This window comes from Athene cunicularia, assembly GCF_003259725.1.
Source record: "Athene cunicularia isolate RWA chromosome 2 unlocalized genomic scaffold, athCun1 chr2_part1, whole genome shotgun sequence".
In the NCBI taxonomy this organism is placed as follows: domain Eukaryota; kingdom Metazoa; phylum Chordata; class Aves; order Strigiformes; family Strigidae; genus Athene; species Athene cunicularia.
Genome location: NW_020799095.1, coordinates 98973390 through 98997027, shown reverse-complemented (window position 1 = coordinate 98997027; position 23638 = coordinate 98973390). Strand labels below are relative to the sequence as shown.

Genomic DNA, 23638 nt, shown 5'->3' with positions numbered 1-23638 from the left:
CTCAAAAGATGAGGAAGGCTGCGGCTCAAATGGCTGAGCTTGAGAAAATGTTGAAGTCTAAGGTGTTTGTTTCAGTCAGGTTTACTTAAGCAACAAAGGATATTACTGCTTTATGCTGAAACTTTTCAGTGGGTGGGCAACCAATTGAAATCTTATAGTCAAACCCAAGTGAAGCAGAAGACTCCTCCAAATAATTTTGTATAGTATCATTTTTAGTCTTTTTTAATTTCATACACTGCACTAGCAAAAACTACCATTTTTTGGTGCCAGATGAGTGAGCAGGAAAAAATATTCTTCAAATACCAAAGGGGATTTTTTATTACCACAGAAATTTCAGATGGAGACTCAAACCTTTCAGTACCCACAGCAGAGATGGCTACACATAAGCTGTTACCTGCTTTAACTTACGAAGTGAAAATATACTCATTGGCCAGTGGATAACATTGATTGATGATCTTCTCACTGCGTATGGACTTTCAGCCTGAGAACACATTTCGTTTCAGTGAGGGAAATATTTTCATTTTAAGCAAGAAAGCCCATTTTTCTAAACTCATTTTTTCCAAACTAAATTTTAAATGAATAATTTCCCAAGCAATGCTGAGTAACTTCCATTTAGCCATTTCTCCTATTTTTAAAAATGAGCATCGTGGGAGCCTAATTGATTAAATACAATAAATGCAGACTGACTTGTGCTTGAAACTACCCTGTAGCCTAACTGTAAACATCTGCCTTTGTTTGGGCTTTACACTGCAGTTGTTAGTGCAACAGTATTATTAGAATATATTTGCATGTTAAAGAGATGGGTTAGAGTCACAGTCCAAGGGAAATTATATCTTGAAATTGCCTTAAGAGCAGGGCTTTGTTTTCTTGCTGAAACAAGCAATTCAGCTGCTGTTGGGGGAAGTTGGAGACCATTGGGGTGGATGTTCGATCCATTATTCATGATTTTAGCAGAGCTGGGTTATGGTGGGAGGGGGAGATCATTCTTCCCCATCCAAAGAAAAAGCAAGTGAACAAGTGAGAATTGCCCTGACTAAAACACTTGGAGGAACTAAAAAAGGTAGCACAATGCTTCATGGAGCAAACACCCGGCAGAAATCAAAGGATTACTATGGCAACAAATGGGAACCAGTGGGAAAAATGGTAAATAATTTTCATCTGGTGAATTTCACCCTTTTTACCAATGGAATATCTGTAAACAAAAGGCAGCTTCCTTAAGCAGTCTCCTCCTGTTTATTCAGAAACAAGAATACATTCTAGAGAAGAAAGATTTCACTCTTTCAAATGACCAAATATGGTTTATTGCAGTATTTGATACCTGATGTTCTTAAATGGAGCGGTGTATCTTAGCTCTGATTGGCACTTCAGAGGGTATCAGTTCTGCCCTTACCTGTGTAAGTATATATCACCAAAGGCAAAAGCACTCACCTTTGCATTTCAGATTTGGATTATTTTTATACGTGGCTTTTAAAGACTTACACATTTGTTTCTGTGTAGAAAAGAGCCACAAAATCTCTGACACTCCTAGGTTATGGAAAAAGAACCACTGAAGTGAATTCAGTTAAAAGGAACAAGTTGTTACCAGAAAATTAAAATTAAAGCAGATAGGCTAGAGAAGCTGAGAGCATGTCTTAAAAAGCAAGTCTTCCCCAAGGTCTGATAATAAAGTAGGAGGAGCTCACATTGAAGAATAATTTCTTCTAGGCCGTTCTTAATCTGTTTATCCAGTTTCCTTACTTATCATGCCCATAAGGAATATAAAATATGTCTATTACTTTAAGTTAATACCTGGGTTAAGTGTGGACCAACCAGATATTGTGATGTGCAAGTTAGGTAAGTCACTTTACCACCTTCTTTGTATCAAAACTTCTGTATGGACATACAAGGCGAATTTCAGTCTATATTTTGAATGTTTTATTTTTAGCTGGTTTGGGAGTGTCTGCTCCTTTTGTGCAATTTTCACAATTCCATGTGAGAGCTTTTCAGCTGGATGGCTTTTGCACATCCTTTTTACACATCCTTTTCTATTGCCCCGATTTAGGATTTTGTTTTCCCAGAAAGGAAGCAGTGAATGTTTTATACATTGTGACTTTTCTTTCTTCTGAAAAAAATCCCAAACCAACAAATGACCACATAGAAAGTTGTATCTCTTAGTGTCCACTATTCCTTCAATGCAAAGTTGTGGGAAGAAGAAAGGCAAACTGGTGCTGACAGTATTCCTTCCCACCAAGATTAGGGGCAACAAGAATAATTTACTTTGATGAATTGTATTCTTTCTTGCTATGCAAGATTCTGTGAAGGTTGACAATATAATGGCTTAAAAGACCCTTTATGATGTAAATCTGGCTAACCCAGTCCTAACTGAATTCGGTGAGACTGTGTATTATTCATACAATGAGATGGATTTTTAAAGACTTGGAGCAAAGTGTTCTGTGTTTTCCCAAAATCAGAGACATCATATAAGCACAGATAATTAACCACAGAACTGCCTATTGTACGCTGGCAAATGGAATATATGTAATTTATTTTTAAGGGGTGAGAAGAAGAGCACATCTATAGAAGCAGCCTCTGAGAATTCAGTTAGATGTGTATTGCATGTAAAAAGTAATACAAAAGCTACTGGAAGTTCCTGTCATCTGGTGTGGTTGATTGTACACATGCAAAGGTCAGCTGTCACATGTGAAAAAGTAGCAGGTTTTAGACTGTGTGGTCAAATGCAAGGTTCAAATATCAAAGCGTTATAACATACCATAAGGTGAGAGACATAAAATGTTTATCATTTGGCTTCCTGGAATTCCTGGAGAGCATCTTTCTACCCTGTCTCCTCAAAAAAAAAAAAAAAAAAAAAAAAAAAAAGTCTAAAAAGAAAAAATCCATTAAATCTACTGTTCATAGTTGTTACATATGAACTGATTAAGTTTGCAGGCAAATTGAGATTGCAATTAGCTATGGTAAAATGGAGAAAACAAAGTAAAACCCAGATGTAACTCATGGTGCATGGCAAAATTGCCAAAACAAGTCATGGCAGAAATGTGGGATTGTGCAAGCTGAAAAGTAACCTGAAAAGCCTTCAACAAGCTGAGAGGGACAGAAAGAGGTCGGTGCAATGAGGGAGCAGTGATGAAGCCTGCAAAGCATGGATGACTTTTCTCTGAACATCCTCATGAGGTAAAGACATCGGCATGGATTAGCTTGTTTCTGGAGTGATAACAGGTGAGAGAAAAGGACTCAGCAGCAGGACTTAGTACTGTGTGTCTAAGAGGACGGGAGTGGAGGTGGATCTGGAAATACAGTAATATGGATTCATGGGAAATTGTCTCTGTTGATGTTGAGCTGCGGATGAAATGCAGCCGTTTCTGTGGCGCTGTGATGGAGTAGTTCCCATTATAGTGTGTTTGTATGTCTTGTAATGAGTTTGTGTCTGTTTCTGTGGTGTCGGTACATCGTGTGGTAGCCATTACATTCGGGGCGTTTTCCGTTCCTGTTCCTAGTGTAGCGCGTTCATTAATGAGAACAAAGGGACAAAGAATGGAAGTTAACAGGTTATCAACTTTTGTGTCCATTTCATAGCAGTGTTGTTTTCCAAAACAAAACAAAACCACAGTTGTGCCACAGACTACACCCTGCCGATTACATGGTGGGGGCCTGATATCCACATACACACACATAGATGTTCATCAGTGCAATGCCAGGTACCTGCACTGTGTATGTAAGTATCACATAATACATTTCTACATCACCTTTGTTCACGGTCTAGATGTGTAGCAGCAACCTGTTAGGCACTTAAGCAGCCTTATCTCCCTTGATTTGAGCAGTACTAATCCCAGTGTTTCTGGTAGCAATGACATTATATGAAATTATGGACTATGAAGAGTCATCAAGTTGCACTGGAAGGCAAAAGGTGTTCAGCTCTGTGGTCACGCTTTAAGAGCTTTTCAGCACATTTACTTTGCTGCTTATAAAAATCTATCATCCTTAAATAGGCAAAGCAATTGTAAAAAATATTTTCACTGTCTAGTGTGCATGTAATAGTCTATCTGTCTTTATGATGTATTTAATCTCTTCCTAGTAATTCCAACAATTATAACATAATCCCAGCACCCAAGTTTCCTGAATCTTGGCTTTGCGTTGACTGCATGTTCATCAAAAAATTGCATGAGTTTATCATTTTCTTGCCTTAATTGTGCAGACATAATGGGTTGTCCGTATATACATAACTGTGATTCCAATTAATACTAGTCTAAAGTAGAAGAAATGATCTTTTATCAAATCATTGTTCACTGGAAAACATAAGTGTGAATGGTGAAAAATTCAAACGTTGCCTTCCTGGTAACTTTTCCTGCTCTGATTCCAGTTTCAGGAATCCCAAGAGCAATAATATTTCTAACTATCCAAATGTGTAGTTTTATGACTGTAAGGAAATTTATATTAAAGTTGGTTACGCTTCCTACATATTTTAAATTAACAATATATGCATTCTTACATGAATCATACTGTTTCCATTTCTGGAGGCGCATAAGATTTTTTTAAGTGATTATAGCCAACAGAATAGCATTGCCATGTTTTATCTGTTTTCACCAGATCAACTTTGCATGATTTTGTCTGATTTTGAATTCATAAAAAGAAGGAATGCACGTTTTTTTAAAGTACACTTGAATTAACTAGGTACATTGGTTCTTATTTACCATTTTTCTAAAGAAACCACATCAGAATAAAATAATGCAGAAATTTCTGTTAACAGTAATTTTTCTTTTATTGGATGAGAAATCTAAAATTATATACCTGCATGTAATCATCTCACGATATACAAACAATTGTGCTAAACTGGCAAATCCCATTGCAAGCCATTCTTTCCACATTATTTGTCAGACCAGATTTTGGCCTTGTGCAATACAAAATCTCTGCAGACACCTTAAGGCACAAGAGGAAATCCATAAGGCAGATAATGTTCCCTTGGTCACTTTATGTGTACCTTTCAATGGGCTGGAAGCGTCTCTTCCTCAGGTACAAAACAGACGTGCACAAGTCAATAAGTGAATAAAGAAGGAACTGACAGGGCTCCAAAAGTATACATAGGGTGATTTTCATTGTTCAGTGGAGTATGGTCCTGTGGGTTGTTTATGGGATACTTCCATCTGCCTTACCTCCTTTTTCCCTAGAGGAGGAGAGGAGCGTCGGTTCCAGTTACAGATACTTTTCGAATAACCAGAAGTGTCCCAGTAAGGGCTGCCGTGGCCCGAACAGTGACAGCAGCTGGTTTTGCCCTTGTGGAGTGGGAGGAGTGCCTGGGGAGAGGAGACGGGTGCTGGGGCTGATGCTGGAGGGGAAGTGACAATGCAGACCCGAGAGCGATCCCACGACCCCTGCATTACATCCTTGCAGCTGCCGAGGTTGGAGCTTGCTGGACACCAGCCATCAGAGAGTTTGGGATTACACTTTGAAGCCTGCAGCAATCCCATCTTTAAAAGTGTCTTTACTCTGGAAAGTAGGAGTTTGGTGCTGTAGTGTTTTCTGTGGTCACACATGTGAATAGGAATGGCATCTGGCCAAGCATCACCTTTGTCCAGACAAATCAATTTTAGCTCCAATGTGAGGGACACAAAATGAAGGGCACAGAAAGTTCTGATCACAAATATGAGATTAATTAACATAGTATAAACAATAAGGTCTGACTCTGCCTTCTTGGGTCTTTATTTTTGAATTAAGTAACTTTCAGAAGTGCAGGGGATGGGATACCAAATTTAATGAGAACATAAAATTGAAAGTATTAAGATTAAAATAGTGTTGGACCTGAAAAGGGGAGATACTTAAGCATTCTGGTCAGATCTCAGGCTTACACAGCTTATCACCATGACATGTGTGGAGCAATTATTTTGAGTAGAAATGGCAGAACGAAGTCGACTTGTGCAGAGAGCTGTCCTGTATCTGAAGAATGGTTAGCTGGTTTTAATAAATGCTATCCCATTAACTGCCTAATCAGAAATGTTGCAAATGAATAAATAATTAGGTTCAAGATATGTGCATTAGATGCATCTTCTGCAGAGATGTTAAAATGTTATAGCTTTGATTATTAGAAAGAAATAGGCCACCAAATGTGTAATCCTGTAAATAGGAGCTCATCTGGCAAATGTCGTTGATGATGCGCTGTCTCAGCTACTTGAGTGCAACCCCAGAGCAGAGGCCTGAAGGGAATATCCAACATGTAACATCAGCATCCCAGCTTTAGTTTTCAGAAGGCAGCACACAGGAAATTCCCACACATATTTAGGGCATTGCTATTTATTTGCACACTGTGCTTTGGTTTTAACTATTGATAACCGTGGGTTGTGCAGATGTCTGTCCTGCAGTTCTTTTCTTTTTTGCTTTTTTTTACACCATGGAGACACATTTTCTGCTAAACCTATTGCTTTGTCCTGCTGATCAGCTCAGGGATTCCCATGTTTTACCTGTACAGAATGTATCGATACAGGAGCTTCAGGCTCAGCTTGAGCAGGAGACGAGACTTCACCGAGAGGAGCAAGAAAAGTTTACAGAAAGGATCATCCAGGTAAATGCAAAACCCGCCTGCTGGGAGAGATGCGTGACCATGATGTGTGGCATGGACCTTATTTGTCAGGACCATGGGAAATTATGTCCTGCTGGCTGTGCCTGTTTGACCTCATCTGAGTAAATGAGGAATCTGGAAGTTGGGGAAATGTAAACTCAAGCCTATTTTGCCACTTTGAATCTTACTTTGCTTGGTGGCAAGAAGTTTTGTTCTCCCCTATGTGTTGGGAGTCAAGATAGAGACGTGAAATACTGCATGGGGAATTATATCAGCCCCTTCAGCTCTCCATGAACTGGGGAAGAGTGCATCTGATCTCTGGGAGTTTGGCTCTGTGCCTTATTCTGACCCCTCCTAGCCCAAAGAAAATCCAGCACTTCTCTGAAGTCAGAGGAGCTGTTAGACACTCATAACTGAGACACAAATCAGGACTTTTTTGTATTTCTCAGTACCCTATGCCTCCAACCCTCTTATTCATAACTGATGAATAAATCATATTTTGTTGCATGGGCTCCCCCTGCTCTTTTGAAGGCTGGAACAGATTAGTCAATCATTTTGTGATCTCTCGCTCCTAGAGCAAAAAACATCTGTTACTAATTTTTGCAGGCTGTTTGGCTCCTAGCTGAAGTTTTCTTTTTAAATTTACTTCATAAACTAAGTTCATTGTAATTGTTGCATAGTGTAAAGCATTTTTCCTTGTGCCAGCTAATCTCATGATATCCAAGTGGTATCTCTCTGGTTTTTCATAAGTAGCTTTAATTTCCAGTTGGTCTCCATAGGAGCCTTCTCATGGAGGCTTTTGAAGGCAACCAGTAAATTGATTTCCTTCCTAGTTGCCTTGGCCATGAAAGCTTTTTGGAAGTTATGCCTGCCTCTTAAAGTTCTTTTCTGTTGCAATAGCTATCCATTGAAAAAACATAATACTCTATGAAGCTACCTCCACCAGGGTCTTCTGCAAGAATTTGTGACCACGGGGACTTAGATCATAACAGCTTGTAAAAACAATGAAAAATGCAGCAAAATCAAAGCTAGATATTTATGTTGACAGCCATCAGAAATAGAAGAATAAAAGAATCTTCTGGATTCTTAATTTTTTCCAGATTATGCCCATCCTGTTAATGTTGTTCCTTTTTTATCATCTTCCAGGATTTCTGGTGGAAATGACTCATATCTTTGCTGTATTTAACTGTAACTTATTTTGGTGGAAGAACCTGCATCAACACAAAATCTATTTCTTTCTTCCTGTAAAAATCAAATTTAAAATAAGCCCGTTTTTTACTATTTCATTTTTATCAATGTTTAATGACATCAAATTGATGAGTGCTAGCAGTGTACAGTGTGCTTGCGGTCTCCATCAGTGTTATTAGGAGCTGCATGTATGGTTTTGGGGCTGTTATAGCTAACTGTAGTTTGGAGTTTTGTTTTAAACTGCATTTTAAACCCATTTAAGCTAGCAACTGCTGCAAATACATTTAATTTAATCAGGAACTTTTTAAAGCATAGTAGCATAGATGCTGAAAATTTGCATTATGCCAGAGCACATGATTTGAAGGGGAGGAGAGTCCTTAGTAACCCATCTGGTATGGACCAGTAGGCCGTTTCAGAAGCATGTGAATGTTGCCATGAACATCAAGCATATATTTCTTAGCAGTATTAATTGCTAGGAGGTCCATGCTCCTGAAGAAGAATATCTTAAGTATTCTTCATTCCTGTATGAATGTTGTTTGTTGCAAGGTATGTTCTTACGGTTTAAATCGTTGCGGTCATTAGTGTACTGTGGCTTTCATAGATTTCATCTATGGAGCTGGTCGGCAAAGGGAAAGGCTGTTGTTCTGCAGAATGGAAAATAGTAGAAACTGGCATCTGTAAGCCATGGCTCTGTACTCATTTTCCATCTGCCTTTTCTTGATCAATGTGACCCACAGTTTGTTTGAAGTGGAAACGCTATCTCATCTATGCAGAATACAAGATGTCGTATAACTAACTTGTACATGTGCTACTGGGCGCAGGTCATGCCATGGTTAGATTTTGACATATTGAGGGAGAAGTCACATTTAAAGAATAATGTTTCAGGTGGTCATGTGTTGAAACAGGTGTAATTATATGTGTGCTCCAAAGAATGATCTTTTCTTGGTGCTTCTAGTACTGAAACTGAGACATGTTGAATGCTGAGTTGCAGCCAATTCCTGTTACTTCAGTTCCTGCATGTGTTCCTGATCTAGTTGTATCAAAATGAGAAACTGTTTACTGTGAGTCATTCAGATGCCTCCAAGTATGAACTGTGAGTGAGAAGTGAGGGACCAGTAGTTGTATCTGAGATACTGGGTGTGGTTTCTTCAGAAGCGTTGCCCTTTCAGAAGCAGAGAGAGACATAGCCACAGAGAAAAGGATGAGTCTGTGGCTGGGGAGGGAAGAGGCAAGGATAATATTCCAGGTTGTCTGAAGGGGACCTGTGGTCCCACCTTGTAGGAGTGGCTGCAAATGCATTTAGCAGGTGATATGTGCAGCAGTATGATGTGGTGGCTCTGCTGGGAACGTACTGCAGGGATACAATCAAGAGAAGGAGTAAATCATGAGGGGTATAAAATGTTTAAGCAGCAACAGAGAACTCATGCATCTTTAAAGTAGATGTCCACTTCTGCAGCAGGTTACTTGGATGTGGTTACCTAAGCAAAGCTTATCACTGTTCTCTAATGTCCTCAACAGTCATAACTGCTGAGGAACTTACTGAGCCAAACTCAATAACTACTCACTACTGATTAAAATTAGAGCTTTCTCTTGCCCAACAAAGTACAAGTCCTGGAGACCACCCCAGGACACCCCACCCCATTGACATGGTGTCTGTCATTCCATTAAAGCTGGAGGAGGAGCATATGCAGACCCTGCGGAGGAAAGACTTGGAAGTGCAGAGCTTGACTTTGCAAAACAAACTGGAAGAGAAGACCTGGAGCCAGGAGAAAAGTCTGCTGCAGCAAGAACTCAGGCATTTCAAGCAGGACACCTTTCTCCTGTATGTCAAACTGAAATGGCTGCTGAAACATTGGCGGCAAGGCAAGCGAATGGAGGAGGAAGGGGAGGACATATTAGAGGTAACTGTCCTACCTTATTAATCCAATGAAGTTGCAAGTGTTGGGGTACTAGGATGTCCCTTATTTAAATGTAGACTTTAAATATAATGTGGCATCAGCAACTTTATAATTACACAGAGATTTGAAGAGGTTTCAAATTAATCATGAAGCCTTTTCTTAAGTTGGCTTGTGCTAAAGTATATTCTGCATGATATGTTACAGATCACCCATTTTTAAATCTAAAGCCCTAACCATTACAAACATCTGGTCCTGAAAAACTCTCTCATAGTAAATGAAAATTTAATTAGGTCTCAAAGATATGACTCCTGAGTAATTTTTGGAAAGAAAAGAAGTTAGCAAGCTGGTGGAGTCAAATCTGTTTAGATGGGTTGGGTGCTGTCATTTTTCTCATCATATGCACAGTGTGTTCCTTACAAAGCCTTCAGTAATACAGATGGAGGGAAGCTCTGTTTTCATGTTGGCAGGAGAATTATACAGCTTCTTGTGGGAACTTAGAGTGAATCATTCTTGTTTGTTCCTCTTCTCCACACGTCTATCACCGTCAGCAGCAGTATGCCAGTAGTCATCATGGTGATTTTCCAAGTAACGACTAAATTAAGATCAGGAATTTCAGAAGTACATAACAACCTGGAATCCCCAAGCTGACACATCTCTCAACAGGGGTGTGATTGCCAGCCAACATGCACTGTGAAGAAAGGTGCTGCTGTGTCGAGTTCCACATCCAGAATTACTATCTGTGGAAATCTTACCTAAAGAAAAATAAGTTTAAAAAAGTGTTTGCTCATTCTGACATTTTCTACAAGATTCTTGAGAATAATAGAGTTGGTTTTTTTTTGCATGTTCATGCAATTCTGAAGCCGTTTGCTAAGGCAACGAAGTAATTTTTCTTAGCATTTCTGATACTTACGTGCCTAGTGTTTTTCAGTGTTTGCTGTATTTGGCAGTACAAGTAACCTTTCAGGTCTGGTAGGAGTGTGCTTAAATTGAATACTCCAGTGTTTTGTACTCTTAGATAAAGGGTAGATGAACATCTTTACCTTCATCTGCTGTAGTAGTATGAGTCAGAAAAAAGAGATGAGTAGCTCTTTAGAAATGATCTGCTTCTACTTTACTTCATCAGTACTAATTTGCTTCTATGTAAACTAGATCATCTTCTAATATCAAAATAGCTTTAATTTTTTCACTGTTTAGATTTTTTGACTGGTTAATTTATAATCAATCCACCTCCAGTCATTACTGGAGTCATGTGTTTTGCTAACTCATTAGAGAGAATAAAGTGCTAGATTTGGATACTTCCTGATCTCTGTATCTTCATCAGACAATACACTAGTGTCTTGTATAGTTTTTCATTAATGCATGATGGATAGAATCATACATTACACCCATCTTCTCAGCTGCATTGATGTCCTATTTTGCAGGCCTGCATAATGTTGTGTTCACATATGCAACATGTGATGTATCACCCAAAGATCATTTCCTGTAGCCTACAGAATACAAGTCAATATATCCCACCACAGAGATGCAGGGGAAGATAGCCCTACAATAGATTTCTGTCCCACAAGGTGAATGGCAAAAGAATGTCAACATGTCCCATCTCCTGCATTTTAGATCGAGCACCCTGAGGCCCTCCCAGACTTTGGCATTCAGTCTGAGCAGAAGGCAGATGATGCAGATCGAGAGGAGGAGGAAGAGGATGTTGTGTTTGCGCTGGCAGATTTCTCTCAGCATCCCACCATGGAGAGCACAGATCATGGACCACAGCTGCAGACTGCAGAATTACTGCAGCAGCAGAAGCAGGTACTGTACCATATGTATATCATACCCTGGGAATGGAAACTGTGGATTTTCCAAGGGAGTTCATTTTCTCTGCTACTGTGTTAAATCACCTTAAATCATACTTGTAAAAATACTTATAGCTACACAGCAATTACAGTGGATTTCATCCATTATATTTATATTTAATCATGAGCCACGTGATTACTTTTCTCCTGTTGGCAGATGCTCTCGGTGAAAAATCCTATTTCCTCTTGTGGCTGTTTGCCCAGAAACATCTATCAGTAATGGTTTGCAGAATTTACATGCCTCTCTTGCCTGAGCACATCTATTGTATTCTACTGTCAAGCTTTTAGTAAGAAGAGGTGATTTTATTTCCTTTAAATAATTTAGGAAACTAGCACATGTATTTAATGTTTCCCTTAGAGACGGTGGGAAACAATGCAGAAGTTCCTTCCTGTCACTGGGCTTGTTTTGAAATGTCTGAAAACAAATCATGCTAACATTTTTTCCGACATCTCCTGTGCCCTGCGTGTGTGTGTCAGAGCACTGCCATATATCATAGCTTTTTACACTGTGCATTTAATATACCAGCAGTACTAACAGTAGTAATAGCAAACATTCAAAGGGTACAGACGCAATGCTTCCAACAGTTCTTCAGGAGTATCTTCTTATATTTTTAAAATGGAAAATGTTCAGATGAGTGTCCTGTTACATGGAATTATTTGCAATCATAAGTAGAATGGAGCAAGAATTCTATGTAAAACACAAATTCAGTGAAAAAGGTCTTGAAGCTTTATGCCTTATGCCCAATCTCTATCTGGGCCCTTGACTTGGGATCCCACTCCACAGAGAGAACTCTCAGACAAATATGTACTCTTTATGACCACATTACTTTGCTGGATTTGCTGCAGGATCTGGGGATTGTGTGTGTCTTTGCATTTCAGTTCTTCACCTTGAATTCCCCAGTCTCTCATGACTATGTAAAACCCGTTTGCTTGTTATCTATATGGTCTAATAGATACACAGCAGGCAACAGTGTCTCTATCCAGTAATAAAGTCAGGCTGGTGCTAGATGATGCACAGGCTGTCTTGCAACCTACATCTCTAATTCAAGATGGAACTTCAGTTAGAATTTCTGTTTGAATAAAAATAGTAGAGATCTGTGGTCTTTATGCTACTTCATATTCTCCTTTAAGTTTGTATACTCTTTTGCTTTCCTTTTTCATAATGCTAGATGACAACTCTGTTCTTTAGCTATTATTTTCTATGAAGTGTTCTATCAGGGTAGTATCATATGATCAGTTTGGCATTTGGAGAGGTTCTATGTTGCCAGTCACCCAGACCCAACACTGTCAACCTGTCAGTAGGCTCTTCTCTGGTAGAGGCTGAAGAAGGCCATGGAAGAGGTGCTCATGAGCACATAATTTAACTGCATTCCATCTGTAGACTGATTTAATCTAAAATGAGTAAAAAAAAATATAAACCAACATACTATCTCAGTACAAACTTTCCATATAGATCTCTTAAAATGACCAAGAACATTCAAATAAGTAATGTCTTCTTTGAAATAATCATTACTTAAACATTAATCTCCAGGTGGCAGAAATGGGAAGTAGGGTTGCTCATAATTCATTTTTATATACATTGCATGATGTTCTAATGCATCAGTTCCAGCTAATCTTGCTTAAAGAAATGATCCATAGGAACAAACCACATCTCAGTACCTCTCTTGATACTAGTGCATAGTGCAGTATGATATCCAAATGGACTTGTGAAAGTAAAAATAGGTTTCTTGCCTTTCAACCAGGAAAAAGTGTTATTTCAACAATGCAAGAATGACTAAGTTGGCTAAATATTTCTCGTTTTAAGCACTATTACTTGTTTTGCCTGCTCACACTAGTGAATCTCCTAAAAGCACTGTGTTTATTGGTAGGCATGTAAAAAGAGTTTTCAGTGCTACAGGGCTTGTATTTGTCAATGCCAAGAAAGGATTATGATTGTCCTCTGGCACAGAAATAGGAAGCCCTAGTGTAGGTTAATTCTGATGCTGTCATACATTCAGGGCATTGGAAGTGTCTTCTGGAGGACTGTGACAGAGGAGTAGCTGCCTACACACCTCCTGCGCCCTCAAGAATCTGCCAGAGCCTTGCTCTGCCCTCACACATCTTAGTATCAGTTGAGCCTGAATTGTCCATGTCACTATGGTGGATGGCTTGGCCCTGCAGGCCTCCTGCATGCAGCACCTTCGCGATGCTCACCAACCTCGCAGACCCTGGTGCTTGCTCCAAACACATTCCAGACTTTCACCCATAAAGATCAGCTCTACTTATTTCATATATGATCCCAAAGCACATTAACTAATCAAAAATAGAGCAGAGAAACACTTTGCCTGTGTTGTCCCAGCTTTAAAAGCTCTGAGAGTATCAGCAGACCCAGAGCACGTCCTTCCTGGAGGGGTGGATCTTAGCAGTGCTCACCTCCCAGTATACCACTGACTAGTCAGGCTGTGCTGAAAAACACCCAGGGTTTGGGGGGTCTTCTGCAGGTTCCTTAAGTCTGCAGCTGGAAAAAAGCACTGTTTATAGGGGGAATTTGGGGTGAGTGGTGAAGCTGGCAGACTCCAAGGTCTGCACCTGCGCAGAAAAGCCCTAAATTACTGGTGTGCCTGGCAGTCTCTAAGATGAAATGCATCAGCATTTGTTTCACATTAGGAAGGAAATTTTGCGATAGTCTAGGAGTAGCTGAGATAACTAGGTCAAAAGAAAGAAAGAACTTACAGTAACTTGAAGTAACCCATATTTCTTTTTTAACATTTAATGAAGTGTATTTTCAGCCTGCTCTCTTGCTACTGACTTTCTCACCCTACCTGGAAAGTGGAATTGTTTTGAGAAAAATTATAAACACCAAGGCCTTAATTTCAACCAGCAACCTTTAATTTTCTATTATGACTTGAGGCACTCAACTCAGTGGAAAGTACATGTCTCACTTGTCTTGGATTTTTATGTGGCCAGCATATGGAGGGTTGAAGGCATAGCAGAGGGCAAAGGGGAGAGAAAACATTAGTTGATGAGAGACAGAGTAGATGGGGACTCTGAGAAGGGCCGATTCATTTTTTTCTTCATGGCATTTTCCCTTGGCTGGTAGCTGGGGCACACAGTAGAAGGGGTTGGGCCAGGAACTGGCAAGCCAAGCAGGAAGCCTGATCACAGGCAGGAGATAAGCAGGCAAGTTGGGCTGTTGGCACAGTAGAGCAGGGCTTGCTGTAAGTGAGCCTTTCTCTGTGTGTAGTAAGAAATCAGGGACCCTGTGGAAAAAGGAAGAGCTTTTGTTCAGCCAAGTAGAAGGGGTGACATGCCTGTTGGATGGCTTAAGATCAGGGGAGTAAGAAGAGTTTACACATCTGTACTCCAAGCATTAAAAACCAATACCCTCATGTTGCTACAGGGTGGGGGATCAAGAATATCGCCAATTAGATTTTTTTTGCTCATATAATGTTTGTTTTCAAAGCTTAGCTAAGAGAAAAGCCCAAAGGAATAGTTATTAAGTCCTAATATACTTAAATGATTTACACCAAGATCCAGCTTCACTTTTGCCTAGATTTGTGATTAGACAAAGAAAATGCACAGTTCTCATTTGCTGTTTAGGCTCCTGACCTTGTGTTTTTAATTGACTGCTCTACTAAACTGCTTGTAATAGCAGAGTGTGGCTAAATTCTTAAGTGAAATTTTCAGAGAAAAAAAGTCTTGTGATTAAAAGTAGAAACATGCTTCAACCAACTGCTCTGGTCTCAAACTTTTCTAGAGCTGGAGGGTCTCATCTCTGGGGCTGACTCAACTTAGTAAAGACTCCAAAGTCCTGGAATTTAATTGATGTTTACTACATCAAGTTTTTCTTATTATCAGCTGTTATTTCCTTTCCCTATAAATCCCGAGCTGTGGATACAACAAGCCTTTAAACGTCATTTGTAATTCTCTTGTCTTAGATCAGTTGTGAATAAGTCATATTCCTCCTTGCTCTAAATTTTAGTAACTGGTACTAAAGAGCCAGCTCCCTGAATGGGAGAATGTCCAAGGACTCACAGCCATGCCCCTGTTTCTTCTGCCTGTACAAAATCCCTGGGAGGAAGGGGAAGATCATAACAATCCTTGTTATGATGCAGAAGCTGTTTGGTGGTTTTACCAACAGAAATCTAAAGTCTGTCTAGATCTAAATGTTGTCTCTCAGAGCACATTGTCTCAAAAGTACTTTTTCTGTGCTCCAAAAACGCTCTGATTTGGCAAAACAGAAGAAATAATCTCACAGATCTCTCCAACTTCAGACTGTAAATACAAAGTCATGCAAAAGAGACTTCTCTGCAGGAATTAAAAGTATGTGACCAAAATTGGATTTATATTGGCAACTTAATTAAAATCCCAGCAAGCTCAGGGGGCACCTGGGGTACTTTTGTCTCATAACAGTGACACTGATGTAATGCCTCTAGAAATAAGACATGCCCTCATCCCAGTAGGCTACAAACCTGCAATGAGACTCTTTTGGCTCCAATCTGTACTAGTCCATCACTTCGATCTTTGCAAACCTAATTTTACAGGACTCTAAAGCTATCAAATATATGCACAGGAATGAGGAATGTAGCTCGATTTAGTGTTATTTGGTTTTCTTTTTCTTCTGCCTCATTTCTCTCATGGAGCCTTTAGACTGCTTTGCCAGAGAAAGGTTTATGTGGCATACCAGAAAACACAGAACATGGCTCTTGAATGAAAGCACTTCATAGACATTGGGGTCAGGGTCTTCAAAGTGGATGAGGCCAGATTTTGATGTGCTCAATACCCAGCAGCTCCTGTTGTGACACTAAGGACAAATCTTCAAAAGAGCTCTTATTCTGATTGCGACACAAGGAGCTTGAGATGCTTGGAGAATTTAGCTTTAATTGGTTATAAGAATGAAAATTCATGGTGGAAACATAAAATCTCATTACATATTGAAAAGTAGGTGATCTTATATGCATGATGGAGACTGCTGCTATATAGTAGAAAACTGCTAATTGGCATTAAATGTTAATGGAATTAATTCTGCTTCTGTGGATGCATTTCTTACAAACCCCCATGTTGTACACCATCACATTTCATTAGCCCAAACATATTATAGGTCAGTTAGTGAGCACCTGCAGTCATTTCCTTGCATCTAGCATATTTTTGCTGATGAATCAAATGGCTTGGAAAAAGTAGACCACATTTGTTTGTTTTTTCAACAAAAAAGGCACTGTGGTATGTCTGATCAGTGATTACAAAAGTGGGTGAAGTGGGTTCAGTGATGCCAAAAATCTGATGAACATATGCTTATGATGAACATATAAGCTTAGTTGTCTGCGTAAAATATTATATGTATTGTCACTGAAAAAAGCACATGAAAATTTTTTAGATTTTTGCATACATCTGTATACTTGCCTACAAAGAAGTCCCCATGTAGGTACTTTCATGGAATCACAGAATCATCTAGGTTGGAAAAGACGTTGAAGATCATCCAGTCCAACCATTAACCTAACATTGACCATACCCAACTACACCAGATCCCTCAGCGCTATGTCAACCCGACTCTTAAACACCTCCAGGGATGGGCACTCCACCACCTCCCTGGGCAGCCCATTCCAACACCCAACAACCCGTTCTGGAAAGAAATGCTTCCTAATATCCAGTCTAAACCTTCCCTGGTGCAACTTGAGGCCATTCCCTCTTGTCCTATCGCTTGTTACTTGCTTAAAGAGGCTCATCCCCAGCTCTCTGCAACCTCCTCTCAGGTAGCTGTAGAGGGCGATGAGGTCTCCCCTCAGCCTCCTCTTCTCCAGACTAAACACCCCCAGTTCCCTCAGCCGCTCCCCGTACGACCTGTGCTCCAGACCCTGCACCAGCTCCGTTGCCCTTCTCTGGACACGCTCAAGTCATTCCATGTCCTTTTTGTAGTGAGGGGCCCAAAACTGAACACAGGAATCAAGGGGCGGCCTCACCAGTGCCGAGTACAGGGGTCAGATCCCTTCCCTGTCCCTGCTGGCCACGCTATTGCTGACACAAGCCAGGATGCCATTGGCCTTCTTGGCCACCTGGGCACACTGCTGGCTCCTGTTCAGCCGGCTGTCAATCAACACCCCCAGGTCCCTCTCTGACTGGCAGCTCTCCAGCCACTCCTCCCCAAGCCTGTAGCGCTGCTGGGGGTTGTTGTGGCCCAAGGGCAGCCCCCGGCATTTGGCCTTATTTCACTTTGTGAAACACTAGATAAGAGCTGCAGGAAGCCTTCACTTGAGAAAATAAATAAAAAATACAATCAATTAGACTATCATGCAAGAATCCAGACAGCTCATTTGAGTTAGGCCTTCGCAAAGAAGCTAATGTGTTCATGAGAGCCAGGTGATTAAATGCTGAATTTGTTGAGTAAGCTTTCCCATTTTTCTGCTCGTGCTGTGTTTGCTAATCAAGTATGATTTTCTTGCAAGTATTTTCTGTTCAGAATAACTTGTCAGATACAATCTCTGGCTACTTTCTGGTCTTGGAGAGGCTCATTGAGACTATTTGATTTAGATTTTGGATGAATAAATCAACTTACATATTCCTGTTTTCTAATTCAATGATTGCAAAAAATACAGGGATATCCTTTTTTTACTGATCCAGAATGAATCTTTAAAAAGCATCTTTTGATATTTAACATAAAAATGACAGGTTTTGCAAGTCTTCAGAGAATTTGTGGAAAGTAAATGCCAAAACTAAGACAAAAAAATTAGAGATTTGAATCAGTATACATGCTGTCTTTCAGTACTTGCCAAGATCAGATATCAGCTCTGGGCGAAACTTTTAATTTTAGCGCCATTCTTGTCTCCTGGCTAGCACAAGAGCACAGGCAACATTTTCAGTATCACCATGACATTCTCAACAAGACATGGATGGAAGTTTGCTCTATGATCCCATCTGTAAGAGGGAAAGTGGTCTACCTGGCTTTTGTGCCTTTGGTCCCAAACAAGGTGCTGCTGCAAAGCTAACCTGTTTGCAACTGCCTGGGGCTGAGCAGAAATGTGAAGTGCAGACTAGTGGAACGTGTTAACAGAGATACTTATCTCCAAAATTCACATTTTTTTCCAAAGTAATGTTATCCGATAATACAAAAGCATTGAAAATTAATTCCTTTTCTTTATATGTAGTTTACAAATATTTGAGGTTTGATGCTGAGCAATGACTGTATGTATGAGACATCCAGCTACTAGCTTTGTTTTATGATATGGAAGAAGAAGTTATTACAGATATCCTCAATCCAGAAAGATGCTTAGTGCTTTTTTTCAGGGTGACTTAAGTATCTTTGTTTTTCATGGGTGCTTCAGGGTTAGGGCTAACAAGAATAATAGAAATGCAGAATCATAGAATCAATTTAGGTTGCAAAAGTTCCTTAAGATCCTTGAGTCCAACCATAAACCTAACACTGCCAAGTCCACCACTAAAGCATGTCCCTAAGCACATCTACATGTCGTTTAAATACCTTCAGAGATGGTGACTCAACCACTTCCCTGGGCAGCCTATAGACAAAGAAGGCATTGCTCTTCTTAGTTTTCTCATTCAAAAGATAGCTCAGGCACTTTCTCTTCCATGCAGTGGACATGCAGGCATTTTTCCCCCTAAAAATGAAACTGGAGACTAAAGCCACCCAGTGACAGCATTTTGTTTGCTTTGTTGCGTCAGGCAAGTGAAAATCGGAAGCTGCTGAATGCTCTGAAGGGTTTGCTGGATGAGTTCCGCTCGGAGCTGCGGGACGAGGAGCGTGAGCGCCAGGGGCTCCAGCAGCAGTACGCCCTGCACAAGGCAGCCTGGGAGGTGGAAATGACTGAGCTGAAGTGTCACCTCAAACAGGTAACGTCCCTCACATCCAACAGCAGTAAAGAGTGTCTGAGGCGCTTAATGAAATGGGAAATCTATGACAGCGGAAAGGGACTATATTTACTCATTTTACCCTGGTGCTTGAAAGACCTCCTGAAGCCTGAGCAAAGCTTTGCCCCTTGAGTTGCCTCTTGGATTCCAGTTGTCCCAGTACAAGTGCTTATGTAGTAGGTACTGTATAACATAAGTGAGGACAAAGGACCTGAAGCTCTTCTTGCTGTATGTTCTCCAAAGAGTTGACCGGTAGTGGATCAGCTGCAGTAATGAGACATGCGAGTGTCTGTATTTACTGGCATTTATAGGAGAGAAAAGTGTCTTGATGTTCGTGTCCTCACAATTAGCTCGTCACTGTGACTTGGCACATAACAACTGTGGTATTTGATGAATAGGAGAGAAGAGTGATTTAATACCGGCTATTCAAAGCTACTGATCACTGAAGAGAGAACTTTAGCTACCCGCTATGGGATACTGGTTAGAACTATGTATATAAAATCAGGTGCCAGGTGCTTCAGTGTCAGGTATGTTTGTTCACAGAAGTTGCACTGTTTCTGAAGCAATATGAAAAAAAAATCAGCAAAAAACCCACAAGGATTCATTTCCAAAGCTGATGGCATAAAAGCTCTAATTTTCCACATTGAAGAGGGCAAGGGTGGGAAAATTAATACGTTCAGGTCTTGAGAAAAAGATTTGTGATAGCAGAGCTTCTCTGCAGAAGACAAATATAACAAAAATATTCACTGCCAGGAGGGTGGTATGTTTAGGAGGATTTACTGAATGTTGGAGACTGACATAACAGAGCTGAGATGCTAGGCTTTTCCTGCCCAGGTACTGTAGGCTGCTTTCCGAGAATGCAGGAAGAAGCTTTCATGTTAGCAGAGTTTTCTCTCAATAGATTCAGATTCTCAGTTCAGCTGCTTCTTAGTGCACACACATTTTCAGACAATGGATCACTTGAAAAAGGCAACAAAATCAATTCCCATTTTCACTCTTCCCAAAACAAAACCTGAGTGACAGATTTTCCTTAAACTAGAGATGACAACAAAGAACAAAACTTAGAGAAAGTTGGTCTGACAATGAACTGCCAGTTTAGAGTTTGCATGCTTTGCCTTTGCATGGGCAATAAACTCCCAGGCTGCTGCTTTAGATGGTGTTTGGCACCAGGGTGGTGCTGTCACTCCTGCCCAGGGCAAAGAAAAGTTTGCACCCTTCCTTCTGGGAACTTTATCAGGTTCTTTGCTACCTCCATCACTCCACTGGCAATAATATATAACATATGGTAATTACTGAACCATGGGTGTTGCTTTTCACATTTTTTCAAGCAAATGTAAAGAATGAAACTGGTCAATATTTAAGATGGTCTTCCTTAGGCAGTTCCCCACAACATTTCTATTTCACAGTAAAAACAGGTCCCTAATGCAGTACCAAAAAGATAGCACATTGATCATTAGAATGTCAATTAGGATAGGGTGTAGGTGTCCCACTGAGGTCTGGTATGTGTGCTCACAGTTACAAGGAGGCAATTCAAAAAATATATAAAAATAATAATACAATAAGCCTGAAATAGAAATAATATAAACATACATTTAACTCAAACTAATGTTAAAGATTCAAAACATGGAGTGTTTTCACTATAGGTTCAATTTCAGGATCAAAATGGGAGGAGCTATCGAACATGTAAAATACCAGCATTACATATAGTCATGTTAACATCCTTTGCTATTCTGTGCCCAATATGTGGCACAACAACAGCTGTAACTGAGTAGCCAAGACCGTCAAGTTGGTGTGGGTAGCAGGACCTCTCATGATGTCATTTTGTTGTTTTGATTGGTAGTGATGAAGCAGAGGGCTGTACAGCACTTCCACCATAGGTTTCATACAGAGCTGCCAACCCCCTGACAAGCCCACAGAGAATCAAGGCCTTTCTCCACTGTTGTCTTCACTGCTGCTGTTTTCCACTTCTTTTGTGAAGCAGTAGGTCAATTAACAAGACCATTTTCCTCAAGAGAGTCAACTCCAAATTAATAGTTACTGGCAATGGGTTTGCATTTTGATGCTTCAACACTCTATAGGAAAGAAAGAAAAAAAAAAAGAAAGAAAACTCTTTTGAAACAAAAGCACTGTATATCAGAGGTGGCAGTGTACTGTTGCCTGCTGCTTTGGAGCTTTAGCACTGAATATATCATTAAAAATAAAAGTCTTAGCTGTCAGAAATGATTGTACATCTTATTTGGCAGAAGGATCCTTAGGCATTGCTTTTAAGATAAGAAATAATGAGACTGTTCCCAAGTATGGGATTGTGATAATGCTGAGTCAATAATGAGTCCCAGTAATTCTCAGCCTCCATCTGGGCAAATGAAAAATCTCAGTATTCTAGGAACTGGGAACTAAGAAATGTTTGGAAGAAGGAGAGAGTTAGTATAAGGGGCCAAACCCTCTGTATGCTTTGAGAACTTGCATGTAAGGAAACGGACCCTCAGTAGGACCCTGACCAATGGTCCAACTTCAGGATGCCCAGAGGTAATATAAGCTGTGGTGCACATGGAGAGGCATCTGGCCACCCTTAGCAGTTAGCAGGTTTAGGAAAGTCACATCTAGACTTTCATGCTAAGGAGCCACCAAAGGACCTTTCCTCCATGATTTGAGTTGTTTTGTCAAAACAGAGGCAGAAAGACTCTCTTTGCCAGGAGCATTGTTCTGCCTTCCATAGGCACCAAGAACTGTCTTCTGAGTCTAAAGACACTGCCTCTGACTGGAGAAGGCTTTAGGTCCCAAATCATTGAACACCAGGAAATTATTCTGAAGTGTATCACTGTATACTTGCCTTGGTTTTGAACTCAACTTTGTACTTAAGATTTCCTGTATTCCTCTCAAACGGGACAAGAGCCAGGGCTCTGGTCTGGGTGAGCCTGTGGTCTGGCACAGGATGACTTACTGCATTTTGGCAGCTTGGGCATGACACTCTAACAGCAGCCATATATTATTAGGATATCACTCTTCTGGAGCATGTTCTTACTCCTCACTGCCTGGCTCAGCTTTCCTGCTCATTACAGGCACCACCGCCTGTCTTGTTTGCTGTCTGAAAGGCTGAGAATTTGCCCAGTGGTGGTGAAGAACTCAGTGGTGTAGGAAGAGAGAGAGAATGAGTGAGGTTCAACATTATGCTGTTTTATTGAGATTCAAAACAAATTGAAGGAATTTGCTTTATAGGATAATCATACAACCTGTATTTATTGCAACTGAGCATTTGTTTGCTTTATAGGTTGCATTTTTATGCTTCTTACCAGCTAAGGAATTTATCACAGGCATTGGTGTGTCTTCACAACTTAGCATGCTAGCCATAGCTACTGCTGCATGTGGTGTTATTCCCCAGAAAGCAGCAGAGCTGTAAGGTTGAGTTTGCACTCCAGCCTAGTTGGATTTACACCAGACACTCCAGCAACCTCCCCTAAGAGCTCGTATTGCAAGATGAGAAGTCTGAGCGGACATCAAAGGTCCTTAAAAGTTGACTTACATATATCACAAAAATCAAGCCCTAAATAGCCCTCTGTCAGGCTTAGGTGTAAGAAAACAATATAGATGTTACTTCATTAGTCCCTTACTATTTTGGCTGATCTCAGCTCTGCAGTGACAGTCCTGAAATTCGTGATTATTTACTGTCACAGCTTCTTAGCAAACCCAGCAGGAACTTGCAAGAGCAACCCAATGCGAGAGGCACAAAGTAATAAAATTAAAGTAAACAAACTTAAGAGAATGAGTGCCAGCATTGCTGACCCTGGCTGCAGCACCAACTTTGTCTCCTGCAATACTGTGAAACTGGTGGGAACTTGTGAGTGGACAGAGGAAATATGTAGTAAGGGACAAGAGGCTATTACCTGAAGTTAGCGGTGAGTTTGGAAACTAGCAGTGGTATTTTTACATATTGCTGAACTAACATGTGGGCAGTCAACATACTGGGGTAGTGGGTAGGAAGGCAGCAAAGCTTTCCAGCTTCTTGAGGAGCCGTGCTGCCCAGGATGGTGTCTCCCATCATGGATCTGCAGCTGAGAGGTGTCTCTCCTGGGATGTTCTGCATTTCTGCCACACAGCACCTCTGGTTCGTCACCAAGCCATGCAGTTGTGTGCAGGACAGCCTCTCACACATCACTGTGCGTCCCACAAATCTACACTGCACAAATAGGATAGTGTCATGTCAACTTTGTTAATGTAGGATGCCGCTTTTTTATAATTGATTTTCTTGGTTGTTTGATCAGCTGGTTGGCTAGTCATTTGAAAACAACTGAATTTTGGAAATTTGTTTGGGCTTATTTTCCACATAGGGC

The 23638-nt window shown here is 40.5% G+C and overlaps 1 protein-coding gene across 1 annotated transcript in view; it reads left to right on the top strand.

Moving 5' to 3' along the window:
* Positions 1-23638, top strand: part of MTCL1 (microtubule crosslinking factor 1) — a 53231-nt gene that overhangs the window by 10077 nt on the left and 19516 nt on the right. The window contains exons 5-8 of the mRNA XM_026842442.1: positions 6455-6547; positions 9403-9633; positions 11242-11430; positions 19125-19292. Of these exons, the coding sequence (XP_026698243.1) occupies positions 6455-6547; positions 9403-9633; positions 11242-11430; positions 19125-19292 (681 nt within the window). The remainder of the gene's footprint in view (positions 1-6454; positions 6548-9402; positions 9634-11241; positions 11431-19124; positions 19293-23638) is intronic.